At 39.3% G+C, this 23,671-nt stretch overlaps 1 protein-coding gene across 1 annotated transcript in view; it reads right to left on the bottom strand.

Annotated features, from left to right (window-relative positions):
• Positions 1 to 6,560: 6,560 nt before the first annotated feature.
• Positions 6,561 to 23,671, bottom strand: part of LOC104160774 (nuclear receptor subfamily 5 group A member 2-like) — a 48,504-nt gene continuing 31,393 nt past the window's right edge. The window contains exon 5 of the mRNA XM_009698990.1: positions 6,561 to 7,270. Coding sequence (XP_009697292.1) covers positions 7,023 to 7,270 — 248 coding nt within the window. The 3' untranslated portion in view covers positions 6,561 to 7,022. The remainder of the gene's footprint in view (positions 7,271 to 23,671) is intronic.

Raw genomic sequence — 23,671 nt, 5'->3', positions numbered from 1 at the left:
CTTGCTTTTGGCTGGGGTTTCTTCAGCCTGGTCTGACCAGGTCCAGCAGTCACTTTCCTGTTTTGACATTTGTGGTCACTTTGCTGCTTTGAAACACGCAGACAATATTGTGTCCTTGAGTTTTCCCCCTCCCCAACATACAGGTAAGTCTCTTGAAAATCTTGATGCGTTGGGTAAAGTTGACTTGTGAGTTTTGTTTGTGATACAAAGAAACGGAAAATTAAAGCAGAAATGTGTAGCATGAGTTGGGGTGGAGGGAATCTGAGTGGTACGAAAGGAGTGGAAAGGCAGCAAGAGGCTCACGTGAAGAAGGAGGGCTGTCACTGGAAGGATCGGCTGGGTTTCCAGTAACGTAAGTGAGCAGAGGAGGGAGACTAACATAAAGAAACAAACAAAAATCGTGAGATGCACCCCAGCCCCACCTTCTCGGGGTCAGCACTCTCTCAGCTTCAGCGTCTTGAGGCTCTGTGTGCAAAGGCATGCAGGACTTGGGGGGAGGTTGCAACTGCAAATCCGTGTGTTGTGGGACTTGTAGGAAGGTCTTTGTAGGAAGAGTAGGGCACTGCTGTAGAATCTTTCAACTGAATTTGCTAAGTGAAAAACCAATTTGACATAGTTTGTGGGGCAGCTATAGTGTTTGATTTTAAATAAAACCATACTCCAATAATAAGCTTCCGTTTTCACAGCATGAGTTGAATGAATTGATTAAACATATTCAATCAATTATTCCGTGCTGTGGTTTTTATCTGGAATTTATATACATTGTAAAATAAAACTATGTTTATTAAATGAAAATTAAAAACAATATCACTTACTGTGGCAGGTCCCTAAAATACATGCATGATAATTTATTCAGGCCTTGTTAATACTTCAAAGCAATGATAATAATCCAGCATATTTTATTTAGTTTTTTTTCCTCTAGATTAAAAGTGATTCAAGATTAAATATTTATGATACATAAATATCCTTGTGTCTCCTCCATGTCCATGTGCTTCCTTCTTATTTTATTTTCTTTTGGAGCTGTTCCTCCACTGTTATCTATTTTGCTTTCTATTGTAGTTATGGACTGATCATAACAGACATTTACAATACTCCGTATTTCTTACTGTGGAATTCAAACGCAGGCAGTCCTACAGAGCTTCTCTTAACATACAGCTGTAATGTGCTGCTTTGCTATAGGAAGCGGTGCGCTTTGAAGATCTTCCCTGCTTTGATACATGTAGGTTGAGATCAAGTTGTAAAGAGCAAGACAGCTATAGTGATGTAGTACAAGATACAAACACCACAGCATTGATTAGAAAGGCCTGCCTCACTTTTCTATTATTCTGCACCAACGCTCTTCTGCTTACATGAGTGGAAGGACACCACTGCGAAACAGGGATTGAGCTGCGCAGACGACTGAAGCTTGGTGTTCCCCGGGGAGCAGCCCCTCATGAAATATTTTATATAGGAACAGAAGTACTGGGTGTTTGAATGTGCTTTAGGAATTCCCATAGGTGGCATGTGGCTGCGTGCGTGTGTCTGTAGGCATGCCAGCAGCTACCAAATGGCCGTCAGCAGTTTCTGTTGTTCAAACAGTGGTGTGTTTGGGGTCCTTCCCACAAACACACTTTATTCCCTCTGGTGCAGAGTCCTGGTTTTACTATGTAATTGCAACTGACAGCCTGGATTGGTAGTATCCAGCAAACGTTCAGCAGCATCAGTGGCAGGGTGATTGACGTGAATGCCGCACAGGGAGGCTCGTGCTCTGTGAAGGTTTTGGTTTGCAGCAGTATGATAAACAATTGGTGCTATTGGAAGTGCCCTAACATCCTACATCCCAGGCTGAGAGTCATTTCACCCTTTTATAGGGAATTTACTGATCCTGAAGCATAGGAAGAGCCAGACGTTAATGGACAAAATTGTGACTCCAACACCAGGCTTTTCTGCTGTTTATTTCAGCCTGTGTTTATTACTAACTAATGTTAAAACCTGTAGTCGTTACCGAGGCGGGGCAGCAGTGGTCTGAGCAGGACACTACAGCTGAGCCACCATGAGTACAGACAGCATCTGCAGTCTGTGTTCCACCGCCTTGCTTTACCTTGCGTCTGAATTATCCACTTGGGTGTGCACAGGACACACATAGCAGAAACTGCCATAAGCCTGGTAGTTACTCTAGGATGAAAGGAAGTTACAGTGAATAGGAAATAGGGGTCAGGACCTTCTTGGGGCAATGGTTAAAACTCACCTAGTATTGCTAGTCCAAGCTTGCATGCCAGACCTCAAGACGGTCAATAAATTGGAGAGGGCTTTGTTCTGCAGAGGAGCAAAAATAAGAGGTTTGGAAAGCATGTTTGATGAAGGGGAAGCTTTGTCTTGTCCCACTGATTTGTGCTGGACCAGACTGTATCTATCAAGTAACTTCTAGTGTTACTCTCTTCAGCTTAGGTGCACTGACATCAGGGTGGGTATGTCTGTGCTCCATCCGAGGGTCAGGCCCCCTTCTGCCTTTTTCGTTTAGCAAAGGTTTTTCATATTGTTGGCAAATTGCCCATAGAAAACGAATCTTTTCTCTACAGGCTTACATGCAACTGAAATTTCCGGACTGGCACAGAAGTATGTGGGCTCATGCCAGCATCACAGGGTTATATAGCTCTAGGATCTGATGCCCCTAAAAGTTTACCCATAATTTTCTTGGCTTGCTGGTAGTGCAATGCTGTCTGCCGTTTCAAATTCCAGCAGATGTGCCTATGTAGAATTTCCCTGGAAAACAATGGCAACTATATTGGAGAAGGTAGAAATATTGTTAGAATTTTTGTGATATATCTAGACTGTGGGCTTCAAATTAGGGGTTAATAAAAAGTGTTATTCAGTATTCCAGGAAATTGTCAAGATCACTAAGTATTGTACTGACTTGACCTGTGTTACATTGAACTCAGTCTTTCCATGTTTCCAATAAAAACATACAACAGATTGTTCCAGAAACAGTGTCAAACTCGGTTAAAAATAAATCCCCTCATAATTTAAATGTGTAGTGTATGTACTAAATATATCACCCCAAAATATATCTCTCGTAAGGAGAACTATCTAAAATATATCAACCCTGAAATCTCCCCTGGGTCTTATGCAAAATCATGGTTTTCAGTTATGATTCCTAAAAGTTAAAATAATCCTTCCTCACTTGTAAGCCACCTAATCCTATTTGTTTTACTCTGTTTTTATTGCAACGCTGAACCAGCTTTGTGTTGTTGAAGCACAGGCTTTGTAAATAACTAATTATAGTCCTGTTTTTTCCCCTTGAAACACTCACATTTGGCACCTTGGAGAACAGCCCCTTTTCAACTACCAGACAGTTGAGGGGAAGCGGTGGACTCGGTCTCAGAACAGTAGGGTACTGCTGACAAGTTCTCTTGGACCACTTCACCTCCTGCTCTCCAAATGGCAATCAGATGAGCCAGAGGGCGACTTTAGGAAAATATTTTTCTCTGGTAGCAGTAACATCTGCCTCCTTGGCAGCCTCCGCTGGCAGTTGTGTTGGAAGCTGTGGGTTTGCCCCTGGCCCTGCCGCGTATTTACATTGCTGAGAGGTTATCCTGAGCTCTGCTGGATCCTGTTACCTGATTTTCTTTTGTTCTGTCATTTACCCTCTCTGATGCTTTGGCTGCTTAACTCTTTGTGGGTAACGTGTAAAGCAAAAATTAATCATGCAGTATGAGATGAAAGGTATTAATTTGAAAGCATTAATTGGTAAATTCCTTTTTGATTAGAGATTCAGCTTTTCTGATCTGTTTAGCTGTATTTATTTTGTTTCAGCCTAGGCAATTTCACCATTGCTGTCTGAGCTTTCGAAGGTGCTGCTCTCCACGTTTGTGTCTTCTGCTCTGCACCGAATTCTCTTTGGAGCTTTTATATCTCCTGCATTTTACTCTCCTCTTCTGAGTAACTGATTTTTGACTGGTGCTTCATTTCAGTGGAATGATTTTATTATAAAGACAATTATAAAGTAATCAGCATGGACATATCAATATTTATTGAAATACTGAAAAAAAAAAATTTCCATTGGCGATGAGAAACTCCTGGCAAGAACTGACATGACAATATGTATTTCACCGATACAGTAAGAGAACTTCAACTTCAACAAGTAACTCACTGCACATTCTAAGAGTTGCATGGATTTAAATCCAAGGCAGCTGCAGAACATCTGTAATACAAATAGTTAGACTTTACAGATTGTCTGTTTACAAACACAGAACAACTATAATAAACCAGCCAAAGCCAAACCCTTTGAATTTTAGTCTGCTTTTACTAATATGTCCTGTAATCAGTAAGTCAGTCAGAAGTAAATGTCTGGTTGCAAAGTAGTTAACAATTAACATGGGGGGGCGGGATTGGTGATTTTTTTTGTTTTGTTTTGTTCATGTACTTTGGGCAATCTGGTGGGATTCCTGGAACCACAGATGTGGGCAAATACTTGTTAGTTTATCTGAAATTGTTTCCGTTAAACTGGATGAAAAATTGCTATTTTCTTCTGTGTCCTTATTTTAATTCTTTTGTCCTGTACGTAGATAATGGTGCCGTGAGTAGTTAGCAACGTTTTTTAAGCTTTTTTCTTAATATTCAGTGAGATTCACTGTAGCATTTCAACAGGAAAAAAAGAGAAAATACAGAATGCAAACACTTGACATATGCTTTGTTTTTCTTCCAAAAAGGAAAGAATGACCACACTTATCTTGTACACATGGTTAAACGTATTTCACAGCCACCGTCAATTGCCACCCGCATCTTACTTTCTGTGAATTTGGTCTGTTTGAGGGAGAACGCTATTATTTAAATAATGCTTGCATGTCTGCTGTGTGGGATGACTAAGGGAGCTGTGCTTGGTTTGCTCTTGGTCCACACGACAGTACGTGTGTGTTCTGTGATATAAGACAGGCATCTAGGAGTTGCAGACACGAGGCTTTGCTGTGTTTGTACCCTATGCATCGACAGAATATTAGAGCTGATTAATACAGGCGATTAAAATAGTGTACTTTGTACTAACACAGATGTAATAACTGATGTCTTTGGTATACAATGTATGAATGGTTGGAAAAAAGTAAGAGAAATGCACCTTTTCAAGTTCACATGAAACAGAAAAAGATATAACTCACATAATTTACAATAGATTTAAATAAACTACATTTATGATTATGAAGATTTACAGACATTTAATCAAGTGAATTATTTTAATTTGTAAAGACCCTTGTGTGTCCCTGAACTATGTTCCACTAACTTGAAGACATGCTACAGTAAACACATATATTTGGCTTCTTCATTCTGGCTATATCTTATATAAAGATGAAACCAAAGAAAAATAAATTAGCATCATAATTGTCTACAGTGAAAACTATCATATACAATATAAATAAACTATTCAAAAGCCAGCAATCTTCATGAAAAAAAATTAAAGTATTAGGATTTTATACAGTTTCTACAAGTGATTGTGCAGCCAATAATCTCAAAAATTAAAGTCAAAATGAAATACCCCTGTTGATTTTAGTGTCTCACGACATACAGTAATTAAGTACTGGTAAAATAATTACCAATTTAAAAGAAATAATAAGGAAATCACTGCTTTGCAATTTTATCACAGTTTTTTCCCAACAGGACCTAAAGAATGTAAACACTATGTTTTTGTTAATGTTAGAGATTAATACTTTATTTTAAATGTATGTTGATCCACACCTGCACAGTTACCTTTAAGGGTAATGAAATAAGGCAAGACTTACAACTGTGGCACTACATGTTAATACTGATATCTTCATTTGGACAGAGAGAGAATTGTTTGTTCTTCTCTAATATTTGTTCTGCAGCAGACTTTGGCCTACATAGACATAGCAGTATCACTCTTCTTTCCTTGCATAAAAGACGTGTATTACCTAACTTTAAAAAGAAAGAGTTTCAGTAGATATTTCATTAGATGTTTGAGTTGGAATTTAGTTTCTTAATTACTGGTAATTTTAATTTCTTAACAAGCTCCATGGCATCATCAAGTCATACAATTTATTTGTCTATTCTTGCATCACTAAATGCATTTTTTAAATTATTTTTTTTTAGTTTTTCAACATCAGTATTTGGTGTCCTAAAAATATTTTTTTTTTCTTTTGTCAAAGAAGTTATTGTTTGTAGTGGCTAAAATATCTCCATTGTCTTTATTTGGAAATGGCCATGAATATATAGCAGAACTATATTTTAGCCACTGCCCTCATTAAGTATATAGTTGAATTGGCTAATTTGTTTTGGAATATTTATCTTTGCTATTTAATAGCTATGCGATAACAGTAGTAGAAGAGGGATACTGCCTGATAGAACAACATGAACACGTGACAAAATAAACCTCAGAACATAGTAAGAATGCCAAGCTAACTGGATAACAGACTCTTCATATTAGCGATTTGCAGGCCTGAGAGACCGACAGTCAAAACCAGCTTCTTAGGATTTGGTGGCGTTACTACATAGGACGTGGCTCACGCCAGCTCTCTCTTACAGATTGTTGAATGGATGCCACATCATTTATCACAGAAGTAGGAAGTGTTGGGTCCTTGGAAGGATGACAGAAGATGCTATAGTTTTACATCTATTATAACTGTTTTTAGAAGTCCTGCTATACAGTGAAGGAATTTAGTGCGCTCAAATCCCCCACTATCTTAACTTGATAATACGGATCTTTTTTTTTTTTCTCCCAAGTTTCTTCATATTGGCAATCAGCGGAGTTAAATATACAAGAGTCATTCTGTCCTTTTTCATGTTGACATTGGTGATAGTATCCACTTAGTAAATTCACTTCACTCCAGTATAAAGTCCTATACAGATTCCTTTGGGGATGTGTAGCATATGATTCACAGTTTGCAATACAAATACCCTGATACATCACTTATTTACTATTAGTATTTGATTATTATACCATTTTGCAAAGTCTTAAAACCACATTTTAATTAGTGTTGCTTGGAGCAGTTCAGAATATTTTTTTTTTCCTTGAAAGCAGAAGCTCTAATGGGTACAATTTATGCTCTCTTTGCATGCAGCATTTCAATGAGAAGGTTATTACATGGCACATCCCCGTTCAGGTGTTTGTAATAGAGGTATTCTTCGGCCTGCATACTGATGGCCCGGATTTCTGGTAGTCGCAGGAGAAGCTGCCCAAATTTGTCTGTTTGCTGTGGGTAATTACACATTGTGTAGTCCAGCAGAGCAGCGTTCACTTGTTCCTGAACACCTTCCACAAGCTGGAAGTTCTCAAGATTTTTGACATCTGAATGATAATTAAAAAAAAAAGGTAACAACAATTCAGTTGCATTTTAATTCCTGTTTACGACAGCAGTGTTTCACTAAATGGATGTGGGTTTTTTTGCCTCCTGACAAAAGCATACTTTACAAGCTGCTGAATATTCAGTGAACCCTTTTGCCAACTTTCCTGGGAAAATGATCACAAAAGAGCTTTAGCGGAGTGTCTTGTTGAAATTCTGCATATACCTCAAATCAATTAGACACCAATGGAGTCTAAGCAAGGTCAGCTCTTTTCATAGCTTACAAAAAGAAAGGTTGAGGATTCCTAAAGTAGAAGACCATAATATATTGCTAGCAAATGAGTCCCAAGAGGAAGCCCTATCTTTAACCTAGTATGTTATACAATTCATATAATTCTGTATTAATTTTTCTGACCCAAGGTGAAATCTGTGTCCAGGGTATGATGTAGTTAATTCTAATAAAAAGTGACAGGGTTCTTGTTTCTGTTTGACATTTTCTAAATGATTCTGAAAGCCTTTGACTTGTCTAGCCTATGTTAATGAACCATCTGGTACACTCCAGTGACTGCCAAAATAATCTTCCCTACTAGAAACTCTCTCAAATATATATTTCACTGACTAATGATCTTTATAAAATGAAATCATTGTCCTTTGGGTGGAATACCAGATAAGAACGGTGCCCTTTAACCCGAATATGGTTTCTGAAATTCAACGCTGATTTTTTTTTTTGGTATTGGACAACAGGGGCATTTACATCAGTAAGGCAGGTACAGTTTGTTCACTCTGCCTCTGATTATCTTCTGTTACTATACAGCAAGTTCAAGCTCTGGAAATGCTGGCCAGAGATAAATGCCAGTATATTAACTCCTCATTATTTGCTTCCCCATGTAAAAATTACTCTGATGGCATCATCTTTTGACATGTCTGGAGAATGCAGAAGTTATTCTAAAGCTTGCAAATTAGAGTGCTGCTATAATGCAGAAAGAGTGAAGTGATCAAAGTGCTCTTGCTGGGAGAACTTGTTTTGGTTGGTGTTTGATCATTTATACCATCAGTAGAATACTGTAACACAGTTTCTTGTAATGCTAAAGCATGGTGATACTGAGCGTAACTATGCTGCTAATTCACTTTGAATAAAGACACGTCTGCTCTTCTGTGGGTGTTCTTGGAGCACAGGAGATGGGGAATTTGGCAGAATTTGGTTCATTGTAAATGCCAGCTTTTGATTGGAGGGGAAATGAGTGTTTTCCTTTGCAAAACAGGAACACATGTTGGTCCCCCAATCCATCAGCAGCCTGAGAGGCTGGGTAAATTGGGTCTCACTGCACCTTTTCCTAGAAGTGCTTTAAATAGAGCAAATATTGGTTCCACGAGGGAAATGGTTGGAGGCGGCAAACATTTTCTTCAGGACAAGAGGAGAGGAAGGATGCCAAGGATCCCAGTGGCAGCCCAGGGTAGCACGCACAGCCTCCCGGGCCTGAGTTACAGGCTTTGAGCAGGAGCCTCTGCGGAGCGTGCTGGCTGCCGGCTGCGCTCCACGTTCACTCTTGTATGAGCCGGGGTGAGTGTTTCCTGCTGTGGTCGTTACTGCCTGCCTCTTTCCTGTCCCAGTTTCACTGTGGAAATGAAGCAAGTGGCTCCCAGGTTTGTGACGCTTGTTTGGGAAGCGGGGACACAACCTCTGTCTGAGTTTTGCTAGCTGGCTTAAGGAACTCGCTAGCAATGCTTAAATTATGACGGCTGTCCAACAAGAATCATCTGAACTTTGCATTATCCAGAGTGAGGAGAACTGGAAACTTCAAAGCCTCTGTGCCTGGTCCCTTAGCTATTCAAACTCATTTATCCAAAGTCTTTTTGCCAGTGTCTCTGGAGATCTTTGGATAATCATGTTTTCATGTATTACACTGGACGTTTTCTCACACAAAATATAGCTGTTTATTATTTTACATAGCTACATAAAACTCCCAAGGTATTTTGTAGCGAGTGTAACCTGGTTTGAAAATTGGGTGTTCTAAGCATATTTTTATAAAGTTAAGAAAGGAACAGTATCAACTATCACAATTATTTTAAATAGGTTGCTTTCACATGCAAAATCCAATCATGAATGAATTGTTAGAACATAAGAAATTCCCACAGAAAACAGGGACTATGCTGGAGATTAAACTGTGTTAAACAGCAAGATAAAGTGTATAATGATTTCAGAATCAGTATTTTGAACTTTTTTCCCCTGTTAAAAATAACTCTACATCACGAAGTTTTAGAAACTGTTAGCTGATTCGACCCCTTTTAAATTCAAAGGGCATCTTTCTGTTGCTGTCTGTCTGTTTTGAATCATACTGTGAGATTAAATTGTGCTGACTTCTTGGAAAATGAGGTTAAGTCTCGTTTTTGCTCTGTCTAAATGTTACTGCATGGAATATATATTTATTGGCAACATCACAAAATCAATTCTTACAAAGATCAAGAAGAAACAAAATCTGAGAATTGCAAATTTTCTGTATTTTCTTGTAAAAGTGATGAATTCAATGTATGCTTTATACAGATGTGTTCTCTCTTCAGCTGTGTTGATGTCACACTAAGTCAAAAGGAGGCATAATGTTTTGTCTCTGTTACCCCCATATACAGGACTGGTGGCTTGTGGCAGTAGGTGTACCTGTGCGTTGTGTAGGTGTTCCTGTACACTCCTCGGCTATGTGGCCTGCCTGAATTGCATGGAAGTTGCAGAACTACGAAGCAAGAAGGTCTGTGGTGTGGTTTTTTTTCTCATCTCAGTGGAGAGTTCTTTAAATACTCATATGTGGCAACATAAGCACTGAAGTCAGATGTAGAAACAAGTCCAATTAACACTAACAGTAGATAAAAAGTAGTTCTGGGGCTTCTATACCACATCCAGCCTGAGGAAATATTTTTAATGTATTTCCTTTATACAAATTCTTGATACTTGTGGTGAGGCTCAGAGCTTATAAACAACAAGTTACTAGTTAACCAGTGAAAATATGTAGAGTTTTCCTGACTCTTTCTATGCTGAATCAGATACTCATAGTCCAAATGATTACAGTTTAGGACATCAGTACGCAATTCATCTGTATGATCATCTCTTCAGGACTGTAATCATAATAGTGGGGATGTAGAGGCAACCTGATGACCAACTATGTATTTTGGAGTGAGTCTTCATGAAGTAACCAAGATTTTTGATATTATTTTTGATAAGTGCTCTCGTCTCATGTACATTAACCACAAATGCTGCAGTAAAGCAAACGAGACAAACTGAACAGAGGAGCGAGAAGTCAAGGGCTATGTGCTGAGAGCATTGTGCAAAGCTCCGTTGTCATGTCTCAAGCTCTCATATGACATTTTGTATATTGCTAAAAAAGAGGTCTGACGAACACATATTGCAATATAAACTACGTAGTTATGTTTAGGAGAGACTCACAAACTCTAGCTCTAATAAAGATGAATAACAGCAAAGGAAAACGTATGAATATTAAGTTATTTCCAGTAGCTCCAAGTTCTGCAGGTAAAAAACGAAATGCTATACAGTTCTCACTTCTGGTACTTAGTATTTAGCTGATAGTGATAGAAATGTTATTAAATAGTAACTTTGGTTTGTAAGTAGATGGGTTTCTTGTGGTTTGGGTTTGTTTTTATTCTCAGTGTTTATTATGTAACCCTGGCTAAAGGTATGTGATTTTGTTTTCCAAGTATTTGCTTTTGATAAAGATCCTTTGAATGCTAAAGAGTTAACTTGATGAAATATCAAGCAATGCTGGTGTAAGTCTGCTGAAGGCAGTGGTCTACAATGAGCATGAAATCTGCTACTGATATGCACGGCACAACAGTCTTTTACACTTTCATATAATTCTTCATTCCTGTCTGCTTTTTAGAATTGGAATGTCTCTTATCAATCTTTACATCAGTTAGTAACAATTTAAAGTACACATGTTTAAGCTTAATGCAAGAAATGATTTTCTGAGGTTTAGATGCTTGTAAATTAAATGAGTAGGAATAGGTCCCCCCCTCCCACCCACACACCCTTTAAATCCTAGCAGCTAGAAAAAGTGTTTTGTGTTGCTACAGTAAGTATCAGTCTCTTATCTCTTCTACTTTATTCACTCAGGGACTAATTACCAACTTTTTACATGAAACAGCCTTACTGTGAGCTCACAGTGGGGCGCACATCTTTTTCTATCCTTATTGGAAAGTAAACCCTTAGGTCTTCTGGAATATATTATATGTTTTACAAGAAATAGCAATTGCTTTTCTGTCAAACAAAGAATTTTTGTTCTCTATAGCTTACTTTTGACGATTAAGACAAAAACAGTATTATAGTCTGTCAGGATCTGCTCTGCAGTCACAGTAAAGATCTGCCAGTATTCCCAGAAATCCCCCCTATTTTGATTATTTTCTACATCTGCTATATAGCTGTGCATTAAGCTGAAACTGCATACAACATTCAGCCCAAGGAGAACACTTTTGCATATTTTTCCCCCAAAATGGGTCTGGTCTTTAGAGGAGGAAAATATTTAGGTTTCAGAGAGATTTTTCTCCCTCTTATATTCCAAACATGAAATACTGAAAATTTAGTGGTGTACTAATCTGTAGAGAGCTTCCCTTGGTCTGGGAATTTTGCAAAGACAAATGAAACAGAATGAGAGATTTAAATTTGAAAAACAGTAACTCCTTAGGAGCAGCATAAATATTTCCTGAAGAAAGCTGGTTAAATTCTCCTGCTTGCATCTTTTATCAGATATTCTTTCTACATGAAGCAACAAAGAGGTGCGTGCACAGGCAGCTCAGCTGCCTCTCTGTATTTTGCACCATCGCAAGTCCTGGTATTGCAAGGATGAAATGAGGTTGTGTTTGGGCTTCTCCATGGGGAGAAATTTCTCACTTTCACAATGCTGGAAACAGTCTTACAGATACTCCAGGCAATAGGACTTGATACCAGCCCAGGGCTGAGCATCCTCACCCTGAGTAGGCTGATGAGCCCCATCATTTAAGGACTTTATTAAATCCCAACTGGCCCCAACGCTTAGCAGCTCTTTGCGATGACTGTTAAATGTGTAGATAAAATATGATGTCTTCCAAACTCTAGTGATGGTATTTTTGGCCAGGATGGCCTTCAGGCTCACCCTCCGAGAAGTTTGTCTGTTCTCTCCAGACTGCATGGTCTAACAAGCAGCATTGCCTCCGCTGAGAAACATACTGTTGTATCAGGGAAAGATACAATGTGCCTCCTCAACCCAAAGTCACAAGCAGCATTGCCTCCGCTGAGAAACATGCTGTTTTATCAGGGAAAGATACAACGTGCCTCCTCAGCCCAAAGTTGGGGTTCCTGTCAGGGGCTTTGGTGTGAGGTCGATTCCCATTTGACCTTGAAGATGGAATATGTTAATTCTGATGAAGGTTTTTCCCCCAGAGTAGCTCAAAGAAGAGGTATTACCCAGGACTGAGGTGATGTTACCAAACCTCCCTCTATTTAAACACAGCTTTTTTCCTAATTTTTTTGCCCACTTTCTGCTAGTCCTGCAAACCCTGCAGGTTACAGGACTTAAAACACAGGTAGATTTTTGACATGCGATAAAAAATTTTTTGAGGGCAAGAGTGGTAATGGTTGATAAAGTGCCAATCTCTGAAAATTACCCACAATTCTTCTTCATTGAAACTAATGGCAACAACAGCGCTTCCATATAGCACATCTGTCATGAAGGCGGATGTATAGCTAAGCCTTCTTGACAGACAAAATGCTATAATGAAGGAAGATTTATGGTAAAGATAAGCTCCTTACTGCAAAATTCCCCTCAATTTTATTACAGCAAGGTTGTGCTGAATATTATTCACTTAGAAGTCATGGGAAACAATTCTTGATAGATGTGTTTGTTAATCAGTGGTAAGGCACTATATTTAGCACTTGCCAAACCCTGAAAAACCTTTATGTTATAACAACAGAAACCACTTTTATTTTCTTAAGACTTCCAAGTCCAAACTGAATGCGTAGAAAACTTTTCCTGATTTTAGGATTCTTTTTTGGCAGTGGTTAAGCTATCTGTAACAGTGAAACGATTGATCTCTGACTGTTTACTAGGGTCATAAAGTAATTTTCATTTTCAGTTGAACATAGCATCAGATAATGGGCACGTTGTTTTGAAAATCTTGATTAAATTCCTCTATAGCAATGTATTTCACTCACGCCTGGGCAAAATTATGTATGTTTTTAAAGTATGAATAAGATGCTTGTGAGAGAACAAGCTGTAATTCTTAGTCTGAATCCTGTTTCATCTCCTCAGTATTCAATCTTGATGGACCTTTGGTTTGTTTCAGAACAATTCAGACTCAACTAAAGCGTATTTCGGTGGTGTTTTATAGTGGTAGGCTTCTTTCTAGTGCTATTTAAAATATTGAAGTGTATTTTTCTATTCCAAAAAGATTGTAAGATGATAGATTCTTACTGAGAATATCAGCTCCTCCTGTCTACTAAGAACCGTGCTTCTTGACTTTTGTGAAGAAATGAATAATTGCTTTTGCTACTGTTAGCTCTGTAACGGAAAGGGAGACATGGGGAAATAAGCTGGATTCCTCTCCTTGCGCGACTGTAAAATTATGTTACTAAATTTCAGTTGTTTCTTTTCTTGCAGTCCCAGTAAAGACAAAGGGCAAAACCTAATTTGATTTCTTGAATCTTTATGACTGGTGTGATTACTGAGTCATCACTCAGGAAAATAAACCAGCTTGACTTTCAACAGCTCAGGCTGGATTTACTGACTTGAAAGTTAAACAAACAAACAAAATCTCCACCCGCTTCTTGTCCTGGCACCCCAGGAACCAACATCCTTATTACTTGCAAATGAGGCATATGTGATATGGTGGCCATTGAAACACAATAAAACAAGATCCTGCCAGGCCTCTTTGGAGGAAGAGCTGCTCACAAGCCCTGGCCCAAAGTCCACAGCCAGCTACACCCTGAAACACAAAGTTCAATGTTTCTTACTGAGACTCACGAGGGAAAAGCATGGCCAGGTACAGCCACATAGCTAGGGCTGTGGAGACCTCACTTTCTTTCACTTTCTAAAGCTTCCTCCGTGCCTGGAGTTATGCCCCTGCTGATGTCCTAGACTTGCTCCTGCTTTGGGTGAGCGATGCAACATGTTGCTTGTCTCTTGCTCATCTGGGACTGAGGGCGGCCTGTCTATTGCCTGAAGGTTTATTCGTAGGTATTTTAATCCACGCTTCAGTGTTCACTGATCGGATTAGGTTCCACATAAGAGAGTAGCTGCTTCTTTCTTTAAAGACATGACAGAGGAACAGGAATTTGAACGGCACTTGCTCTGTTGTGTCTTCAAGGAAATTCCCCAAACAACTGGAGTCTCCCACCATGCCAGTGGGTGGTCTCAGCTATTGCTGGCTACAGGCTGTTCTCTGTGAAGGTGTGCTCCAGTCTTTGGGCTGAAGCTGCTGCACTGAAAAAAAATGACCCTGGGTGATTTAAGCCCAAATTTATAGTCTGCCTTTTTAGGCTGGTGGTAAGGGAACCTGCCCGGTCTGGCATGGGTTTCTGGTTCCTGATTCCAGGTTCGTTTATATATTTGATGTAGTGACCGCTTAAGGTAAATGACAGATCAAACCTAGAAAAAATGTCTCAATCTAGGTCTCTCTTTTCCAGGGAAAAATTGTGTAACCGCTATCCTGTGGAGCCGTGGTCATTAGCCTGGAGAAAAGGAGGCTGAGGGGGAGACCTTATCGTCCTCTACAACTACCTGAGAGGAGGTTGTAGTGAAGTCTCTTCTTCCCGGTAACTAGCGATAGGACAAGAGGAAACGGACTCAAGTTGTGCCAGGGGAGGTTCAGGCTGGACTTTAGGGAGAACTACTTCACTGTAAGAATCGTTAAGCATTGGAAGGGGCTCCCCAGGGAGGTGATGGACTCACCATCCTTGGAGGTGTTCAAAAAATGTTTAGATGTGGCGCTTCGAGATGTGGTTTAGTGGGTTTAGTGTAGATGGTGGTGTTGGATAGAAGGTCGGACTTGATGATCTTTGAGGTCTCCTCCAACCATAATGATTCCATGATTCTATGATATTTGTATGCCAGCACACGCTGATAAACTGAGGCGGAAGTGATTTAGCAAAAGTCTCACAGATAAACTGAGAAAGAACATGAGTCAAAACTCATTTTTTCCTAACTCCTTACATAATCTCAGGTTCATGTTATATGTCTGGGCTAGAAATGTTTGACTTCTGAATATTCAGTTGGAGTGCGCATAGATAAGAAAACTAGTATGTTAATTATTGTGCTATCAGCAGGCTTATATATATATATATACACACACATATTTGCTTAAATGCAGACAAATCTACAGCTGTAGCACTAGTTTATATCACACTTACAGTTACCAGAAACAGGTATCATATTTGATAAAAGCAGAAACTAGATAAGAGTTTAAAAAATTAGAACAAATGTTAAATGTATTGAACCAAATGGTTTCTCCAGTTAATTTCTGAAACATCATTTTAATCTTCAATAGCACATGAACAATACAGGATTGTTGGTTTTTTAAGGGAACTGACTGTCAATGTCTACAATTTGTAGGGTGTGAATAGTTTAAGATGTCATAAATATTTATGAAGTTCCTGGGAATGGTGATAGGGACATCATACAAAATCCTTGAAGTTATGAACTGAGGCAGAAAAAGTGTTATATGCAACTTGCAATAATAGGCAGTACGGTATAATGTAGAGAGGAGCAAGAAGCAATCTATTATTTAGCTGAGAAGAAACTGAATGTTTAGGAAAAAAGGAATAAAAATTTTAGAAATATTTGCTCTGCTTTTGCTTAGACATTTGCAACTTTTCTGAATGATTGGATTTATTGAACTCATGAGAAGCTTGCAGATTATCTAGCCTTTCCCTTTCTATCCCTTTCCTACTACTCAAGTACTGTTTAAAATAGGAATAATGGACCAGATTAATCTCAGAAGTATTTCTACTGCCGCCACTGGAACTACACCAAGGAGTGATATAGTCCTAAAAGAAGAAATATAAATATTTTCTGGAAAAATATCAAATATAAATTTCTACTGAGGTTAAAACACAGAAGTGCAGCTGCCACTGAAACCCTTTTGAGTAGCAGGCTGTACCCTTTTATAAAGCCCATCTGTCTCTGCAGAGTATAAAAAATGCATGATCATAAAAAGCAGTACTCCTTAGGGGAAAAAAATCTCTCTGTACTAATCTTGTAGTCACTTTACAAAACAGTTTTTAATCCCAAATTTGCATTTGATTTTCAGTCAGGAACTTTTGTGGTTTTTGCAAAGTTTTCTTATTCCATTAGAATAAGATATGAGGTACAGTTTGTTCAGGTGGCAAGTCCAGACTATGAATAAACCAACGTTATCATATGAAAGAGAATTAAACAGGCAGATCCAAGTGGGGATATATTAAGCCAAATTTAAGCTCCAGTAGTTGAATTTAGCCTGTACTAGATGTCTGGTTTGCCTCAGGATATATTCAGCTTTCCAGCTAATCGACTGAGGAAAACTGCCTCAGGTATGATAAAATTTACAAGAGAGCTCAGTCGAATAGCTCTTGTTATAAATACTAGCTTAAAGGCATTCTTCTGGTCTTTGGGATGAGAACTGTATTTGCATTTAATTATTACATTTCAAACTTTTTTGAACTTGGTTAAAAATATTAGGCCAGCCAGTTATAGTGGTTTCCAGATAAGGGTAGATCTTCATCCCACCTTTTTATTACTTGCTGAATTTTGTTTGGCTTTATAATTTTATTTAGATCCAAAGTCCCACAGGAGCAAAAACTATTACAATATATTATCTTTAAAAGAAGGAAATATAGTTAAGTAAAAGTGTTTTAGTGATATGCTGATCTAAAAGGTGCAATACTCTACTATGACTTTCTGTCAATGTAATTGACAAATAATTCAGAGTTTTAAGTCTTTTGCACTATTTTGAGACAAGGCTTAGTGTGAGACAATCAACCACTCATCTCAGATATATTTTCAAAAACCTATTTTTCCTCTTTTTTGAGGCTTTTAAAGACATGATTTTACTAGTTTTATGTGCCAATATTTACACTAACAGTTTTTGGTTTTTTTTTCACTGAACTAAGTTGTATCAGTGGAAACTGATTCTAGTTTAGAAAGACCATGAAAAAGATAATCACCTCTGAAGTAGAAATCAGTAAAAGAACTAACTTCTTTTGTAATTGTGTTGAAATAATATAAAGCAAAATGCATTCATTTAATTGCTCAGTGCTGAAAGCACTACAGTAGAAACAATTGTATGACTCTTATTAGCCAAACATTTGCATTTTACTATTATTATTATCTAGAAGAGCTAGACTCTACTTTAGGCAGTTACAATTATTTACTGTGTAAATGTAACTGCAGACAGCTCATGAGACCATTGATGGAACATTGAAGCCATTGTCTCAGATGCTGTTTCAATTCCCTATCAAATTAGCATTGACAAAAAATTTGCTGGCTTAGATGAAAAGTGCCGATGAGTTTGGTCCCACCCTATACGTGCGTGTATCAGTCATCAGATCATTACCACACCTGACTGCTACAGCCCACGAGTTTGCTTAAATGCCGTGCACCATGCACTGGTGCTCCTCGCTGAGTGACAGCAGAGCTGGTGGCCCTGAGACAGGGCTCCTGTCCCCTCCCCCTGGCTGGCCCAGGCTGCTGGGCCTCCTGCTAGGTGGTAGAAAAAAGAAACACTTTGTTCTCCTGTACTCTCAGTCCTGCTTTCATGGACAGTAAACACAGTTAAGGTAAGTCATTTTCTGCTGCAGTATTTCAAAGCATATTGTTTCTGGCATTGCCTATTGATCTGAGTGGAAGTTGCAAATTTCATTTTTTTACTGTGACATATGTCTGTGCTTAGTTGTGGAAGTGGTTTGGCAAACGAGAGTGACAGAAGCCCAAACGGGGACATCTGCAACCACACTGGCAATCTGCAAGTGTCAGTGCTGACACGCAGGAAACGCTGGAGAGGCATCCAGATGTGTGTCAGCCTTTGGACTCTTTTCCCAAAGACTTTGATATGTACACCACTGTTCTTTGTCCTCACTGCTTACACTTTTAAGCATACAAATATGAGAGCTAAAGAAAAGCCCACCTGAAAGTCCCTCTGGTAACATGGTTGCTCATCATCTCATTAGATAGGGTAGAGAAGTGTGGAATAGAGGAAATACTCTTACACCTGCAATTCAGACATGAGGCTGTTAGAAGAGAGTTTGATTTCTCAGCTACCTCTGACTTCTTGACAAGAAGCCCTGACCAGAAAGGACTGGATGCTTTCACATAAGGTAATGCCTCAGCACATTTTGAACATTTCAATTGCTTGGTAAGGAATGGCAGAAATAAGTCAGGTAAACTCCAGATTGATGCTCACTGCTCAGCTCAGACTCAAATGTTTGGTCAGAGATGGCTGAGATGTTTCCATAGACAGCATAGTCATTGGTTTAACATGAAGAGCATGAACTAAGGGACTCCAGAACCCCATTAGCTTCTGGCTGGAGCTGCCCTTAATGCAGTGCCAAAAACCTCCTGTTCCCTGTTGAAGGGCAGAGGTAGGTTTTGGTGCCCCGATGCCACATGCCAGATGAAGGAAGCGAGTGCGCTTCTGGCACTGCCCAGTGTCTGCTACGATGTCTGCAGAGGGGCTTGGGAACAGGAGGGAGCTCAGCCTCCTGCAAACCGAGGTTTGCGCTTTTCCTGCCGTGGCCAGGCTCGCCCCACCAGTGACATACATATCCTCGGGGTCCTGGTGATGCTCTGCCAAATCCCTCGATACTTCATTGAATTAGACTGTGGATTTTGCCTTTATTGTTTAGGCTCTGGAAGGATTTTTAATTCTAGATCCACCTCCACCTAAATCAACACTTACTGGATTAAGGTTGGTTCAAGCTAGATCTCACTGTACTCTTCAAAGCAGGAGTGTTTCCCCACCTGTAGGTATGTTTTACGGCCAGAACTGTGAGTTGCCATTTGGAATGAAATTGCTGTTCTATTTTTCAATTTATGGTAAAAGTTATATGAGTTAGTACTATGAAAATTGTAAAAGCAATTTGGATTTCTTACTTTAAAGGTTAATTTTCCTGAAAGTTATGTCTGGGCCAAGAAACAGTGCTTTCCTGTAACCTCGTGGCCATGGCAGTCAGTGGGATACGTGTTTGGCAGGATACAATTCATGTTAAGTACACATGTGCACCCTCATGCTTTAGTTTCATGGAAATGCACGGGCTTTCAAATCTAAGGTATTCAGCAACAGACAATGCATGTATAACTGTAAACCACCATAGCCTCAAAATGCCAAAGTAAGCGCTAACTCCTGCAGCAGAACTGCCCACCCGCCCTGCAGGGACTCCTGCCCGGTTGCTGGAGAAATGGCCTGAAATGCCAAATGACCTGGACATGTTCAAGCCAATGCACTCACATGTTTACTTTTCTTCTTGCCTTTCTTCATTTACTTTCACTAATTGGAAGCTAATGTGTTCCCAGAGGCAAATAAATATATTTAAATCAAAAATTATACTATTTTGTCCAAACTGTGCATTGAAAAGCAGCTCAGTGCTTCTCCTAGTGCAGGGTCCTGGGAGCACCTCTGAGTCTGCGGTAAACGCTGTAGTACCTCTTTCACCTCGTGTTTACCACAGAGATTATTGGTCGTCTGTTCACCTTAATCAAAGTCAGCTTACTTTGACTAGTAAGATATGGACTAGTTCAACAAAGATTAACACAATTCTTCCCACTTCAGTCCAACCAAGCTTAATGAGCTTACAGTTAAGCCCAGCCCAGCAGTACTCTATTTTGATGTTAATTTCCTGGGTCAGCATACTGGAAAAACTTGACGTAGAATCCAGTGATGTCAAAAATCCTAGATATTTGTTGTTTCAAATTCAGACATTCTTCATTTAGACCAAAATAACAGACATTTATAGCGCACCTTACTGCTGGTGACTATTTAACAGCTAGGTGCTCTCACAGCATGATACTCTTTATGTGCACAGTAATGAAAGTTCCCTATTGATTTTTCTGTAGCTGCTTGTAACTATTATAGTTGATACATCAATAGAAAAGGAAAGCACAATGTTTCACAGGAGGCAGAAAATCAGAGAATACATGATGCTGTGACAGTAAATCATGGCATAATCTCAAGAATTGATAGATGGTTACTGCTAACTTGAAACCCATGGCTTTCTGTGAAAAGACTAGCCTATAATCGCCCAATATGTTCTAGCAGACTGACTGCCCGTAATAGTGGTAAAGGACACAGCACAATGTTTCATCTCCAAAATAATGGTTTCCACGAGCTGGGTTGCTTTGTTGCAGTGGAATTCGTTTTGTGTGTTACTGCAGAAGGAGGGAGAAAGAGTGGTTTGAATGCTTTTTAGACTAATACTTAAAAGTTGTAGGAAAAAGAATTTTTTTGTTTTTGTTTTTGGTGGGTTTTTCTTTTCCAGAAAAAAGCACAGTCAGTTTTTATTTGGGGAAAAAAAAAGAGGAAGAGTAGTTGTCATTAATTTTTAACTTGCAAAAGTCTGCTGTTAGTTGAAAAGGAAACGCGAACAAGCTGATTATTCTTGAGATCAAAATATTGGAGCTGTTTTGTCAAGAAAGGCAAATGCAGAGAAAATACATTTACCATGGCTGTTTCGAGTTCCACGGCATCCTGAAAGGGAGCCAAAGGCACGTAAGTAATTGAAAACTCTTTTAAGTGTCTGCTTCTCTCTGCTGCAATGATCTCTGAATTTTACAGTATGCTTAGTGACTTTTTAGCCGGAATGTTCTTAATTACTTTGTTCTCTCTTTACTCCCTGGCTCATCTCTGGTAGTTTTATCTATGGTTTTAATTAATTGTGAGGGTCCTTTTTCCCTGTCTAAAAACAGAGAGGGAGGAAGAAATGCAGGTGAGAGCTGGCCAGGTGGAGCAGTGTGCGGTGTAGATGACACCGCTCCCACAGTAACCTCTTAGCAATGTTCCTCTCCGAAAGAATATTTTCGGTATGCAATGTTGTTTTCCAGCACTTCTTTAGGGGATATGAGTCTGATGCCTGTCCTTTCCAACCTCGCTGGTGACTCCATTCTCTAAAGCCAAATGTCTCCCAGAAGAGATGGACGTAGACAAGAGGAAAGTACTTTCTCAAGCTACCATCCATCCAGCTTGCCTCAGGCTGGGCTTGAAGAACAGTCTGTATCATTTGTTCTGCTTAGGCTATGGGTTTTCCCCTAGTGAAAGACTGGATAGCGTCGTCTATCTTGTCCTGAGCAGTTCACTGATCTATATTAAAATTTTTGGTGTTGGGAGAGAGCAAAGGCACTGTTGTAGTGTCATTCCCCATTCTGATGTTGAAATCTTTCCCTTTCTTGAGATGAGACTTTCCTTCACCTGGCAAGCAGAGGTGCCGTGCAACATGCTTACAATATACATCAAACCCTGGCAGTACTGAAGATGATGTTAAATGTAGGATTTTTCTTATTAATCTTTGAATAATCTTATAAAGAAGAACTCTTAAAATATCCTTAGGAGGATGGCCATGTGTGGATTAAACTATTGCAAGCCACATGAACTGTTTTGGGGCTTACTCTTTCAGTTCGTCCCACTCTTGATGGCTCTGCACAGGATCTGCTCAGCACACCCTGCGCTGAGAGGTGCATCCAGTCTTGGTAGCAGCTTTGCCAGAGCCTAAGGAGTTGCGATTTTCACCTCCCCTCCCCTTTCCTGCCAGTAGAAATCATCGGGACACACTCCAAGCCACAAGCTTGGGAAACACTGTTTCTGCACAGTCCCCTTCTACCTCCCAATTCATGATCACAGCTGCGTTCAAGGCAGGGCTATAAAGTTTGTTTCTGAATTTTCCTTCATTGTTTCTTTCCTGTTTGCTTCTGTTTCCTCCCTCTCCACCTCTGGCTTGGCTTTGATCACAGTTCCATGGTTTCTCTTTCCTTCCTGGCCTTTTCCCCCTGTTTTCTTGACTCCTTTCTTATCTCAAGCCCTCCAGTCTCTCTCTGTTCCTCTGATCCACATCACTGCTGTCGCTCGTTTTCAATGACTGCTCCTGGCTCCTGCTCTGCCCAGATATCCTCTTCTCTTCCACTCTTCTCCCTCTGCTCTGGCAGATCCTTTCTTTCCTCCTGGTCTCCTGTTTAATTCTACTGCTATGTCTTTTCATTGTTCCTTCACAGGATTTCACTTCTCTATTTTAACTCCCTCAGAGACAGCCATTGCTTTCGTTTCTCTTCCAGTGCCCAATCTTGCAGGCAAGGGGTAAGAGAAAGAGGGGAATTCGGCACAGTCTACAGTGCATCACCAATAAATGGTCCACAGCCACCTATATGTAAATTTTCAGGTAAGAGCCTCTGCAATGTGTGTTTTTAATTAGAAATACATGAGGAGCAGTTTTTGGTCTATACATTCTGGTTTAAAAAGTATTTAGTAAGTTGTCTATTACAACTGCAAAGTGAATTTAGCCTTTACATTCCTTTAGGATGTTCCTCATTCAGTGAAGCATTTAAGCACATGTTCAAATTAAGACTATAGCGTGGTCTCACCATCTCCAAGATTAAGGATATTAATTCATTTATCTGTATCTTAATATATAGCCATTTATTCCCATGTTATGCTGGGAAACTTGGCTAACAAAAGTAGCTGCTGATGTTAAACACTTCTGCCAATAGTAGCTAAAAAGATTCTGTTATATCCTCTACTTCCTCTGATACATATATAATATATTGAAACTTGCACCTTAAACATCTAAAATGTGTATTAAAAATGGAGAGAAAGTGCACAAGTATTCCAAAAGTAGAGACACATGTAAATGTGGGTTCTGTGCAGGTAATTTCCCCCCCTTCCAGAAGCTGTTTAAAAGCCATACTTACTAGTATTCTATAAACATATTAGAGAGGGGAAAAGTGCAGAGCAAACTGATTGGGTTATCCTGAAATCCCCACTGTCTCCACACAAAGGCAGCAGTACAGAATACAAATATTGCTTGATATCCATGTTTCTAATTACTTGCAAGATTTGTATCTAACAAATATATGACCTAATTTTCTCTCAAGCATCTAATCCTATTGTTATTTCAAAACCTTGTAAAATATGCATTTCAGAAAAAAACAGCATGAAAAGAAAAAGTACTTGCTGAAGATGGTTAGTCTTTTTTTCCATGGCTTGCAGCTGTCAGACAAGCAGACAACATAAACCAGCAATGATCAGATTGGATCAAATTCATGCCTCAAATAATACCGTTGTACTCAACAGTTACACGAGAGATGAATTTGCAACATTTGTTGCATTTTATGAAATAAAATCAGGATAAATCAACAGTTATTATTAAATTTCTTCTATAATTTAGTGTAGTTTATTCAAAAAAACCAGCCATGAAACAG

Source organism: Cariama cristata, unplaced genomic scaffold (genome assembly GCF_000690535.1).
Source record: "Cariama cristata isolate BGI_N322 unplaced genomic scaffold, ASM69053v1 scaffold5484, whole genome shotgun sequence".
Lineage (NCBI taxonomy): Eukaryota > Metazoa > Chordata > Aves > Cariamiformes > Cariamidae > Cariama > Cariama cristata.
The sequence above is the reverse complement of the archived record's forward strand: the minus strand, read 5'-3'. Positions and strand labels throughout refer to the sequence as shown.